Genomic DNA, 1,543 nt, shown 5'->3' with positions numbered 1-1,543 from the left:
TTTTAGGTATGAATATTGAACCGTTGATTATTCCTTGTTGACCGACTTTTCCTTTAAGAACCAGGAAAATCGTATTTTAGAGGGTCACAAAAGAGCGTCTCATCCCTTCAACAATCATTTGAAAGAAGCAGGAAGATGTTAATCGGTTTCAGGTGTCTAATGTTTCACATAACGCCTTTATGGGAAACCTGGAGAGACCACGATTGGCTTCACCTTAATGTTTGGTGAAATCAGATCTTCAAAGAACCACAAAAAACAGGAAACTCATGGGATAAAGCCTTCAGTTAACCCCTGATCAAAGAGCATCATCGAAAAAAACTATGAGAACTTAAAGATTGGACTAAAGAGCAGTTCCTTCTTTATTTATTTATCCATCCCTCCCTTGGGGGAGGAGCTATGATCTGGGGATGGCAGATCACAAACGCAATGAACCCAAACAATGAGGTAAGCGGACCGTCTGAAGGTACAGAATGACCAGCAGTGAACTTCTTCTTCATGGCACAGCAATAATCCAAGATGGAGGCTCCAGGATTCACCATGTTGAGTTCAAAGACCAGAAGACTTCAGAGTTATTCTGAGCTAAGAGACCAAAGAGCTGCAGTGATTCTTATTTCTACCGTATATTTAAAACAAATTCCACAAAATCATGCAAAGATAACGCATTTTCTTTCTTTTCTTCTTTTAACAATTAATGGCTTTTTTCGGTTTCATGGGATAAATTTTGAACCACTAAAGGATGAATAAAGATGTAATAATTTTATGATAATTTATGATTTACCTGACCGTTAATAATTATAAATAAAGATTTTAACCAAACTGAAAATCTGTGATTTCATATTAAAACTAAACAACAGGAACATTTAACTCCTTAAATCTGTCAGTCATTTAAAAATATATTTTTTTAAATATGTCCTCGTGTAAGAAAAATAAAGAAATTGCAAAATGATCATATTCCAGAAAATTCTTTATAGGAATTAATAGGAATAAAATAATGAAATGAGACAAACTGACTTAAGTAGTATTAAACAAAAGAATGGAATACAAGTGGAATCTAAACTGTATGTATATTTGGATCAGGGAAGCCAAGGTTCTGCAAGAATGACATAAAAAAACTGAAAAATACAGGTTTTGGAACCGCTTAGCGTTAAGCTGAACCTTTGTCACCAATAGATGAACTTGAAACATGTTTACTTACTAAGACCAGAGGTGTTGATGGCCTTCACCGACTTCTTGATCTTATACAGAACCGATCGGTCCAGGTCGAGAGCCTGCAGAGCGGACACAACAGATCACACATCAGCACCGGTTCTGAACTTTACTGAACTTAAAACAGGTGGATGGATTTTTAAACACACAAGGTTAAAGTCTGGGCAAAAACTGCAGCAACATCTGCCCTAAAAAGACAAATTAAGGATTAAAGGGCCAGTGGAGTCCCCCACATCCCTCTAACCTGACTCCGCCAGATGGATTTGCTCCGCATATCCATATGACGTACTAACAGAGCGACGACGAAGAGGAGCCAATTGATAGATCAAACTCTTGC

At 37.1% G+C, this 1,543-nt stretch overlaps 1 protein-coding gene across 1 annotated transcript in view; it reads right to left on the bottom strand.

The window, feature by feature from the left end:
* The window catches only part of LOC107089584 (arf-GAP with SH3 domain, ANK repeat and PH domain-containing protein 2-like), a 77,322-nt gene that overhangs the window by 61,459 nt on the left and 14,320 nt on the right, over nucleotides 1-1,543 (bottom strand). Inside the window, exon 2 of the mRNA XM_015382468.1 lies at nucleotides 1,196-1,268. Within this exon, the coding sequence (XP_015237954.1) occupies nucleotides 1,196-1,268 (73 nt within the window). The remainder of the gene's footprint in view (nucleotides 1-1,195; nucleotides 1,269-1,543) is intronic.

The sequence above is a fragment of the Cyprinodon variegatus genome, unplaced genomic scaffold, assembly GCF_000732505.1.
Source record: "Cyprinodon variegatus isolate N-32 unplaced genomic scaffold, C_variegatus-1.0 Scaffold257, whole genome shotgun sequence".
Taxonomy (NCBI): domain Eukaryota; kingdom Metazoa; phylum Chordata; class Actinopteri; order Cyprinodontiformes; family Cyprinodontidae; genus Cyprinodon; species Cyprinodon variegatus.
This window is presented reverse-complemented; position numbering and strand designations above follow the sequence as displayed.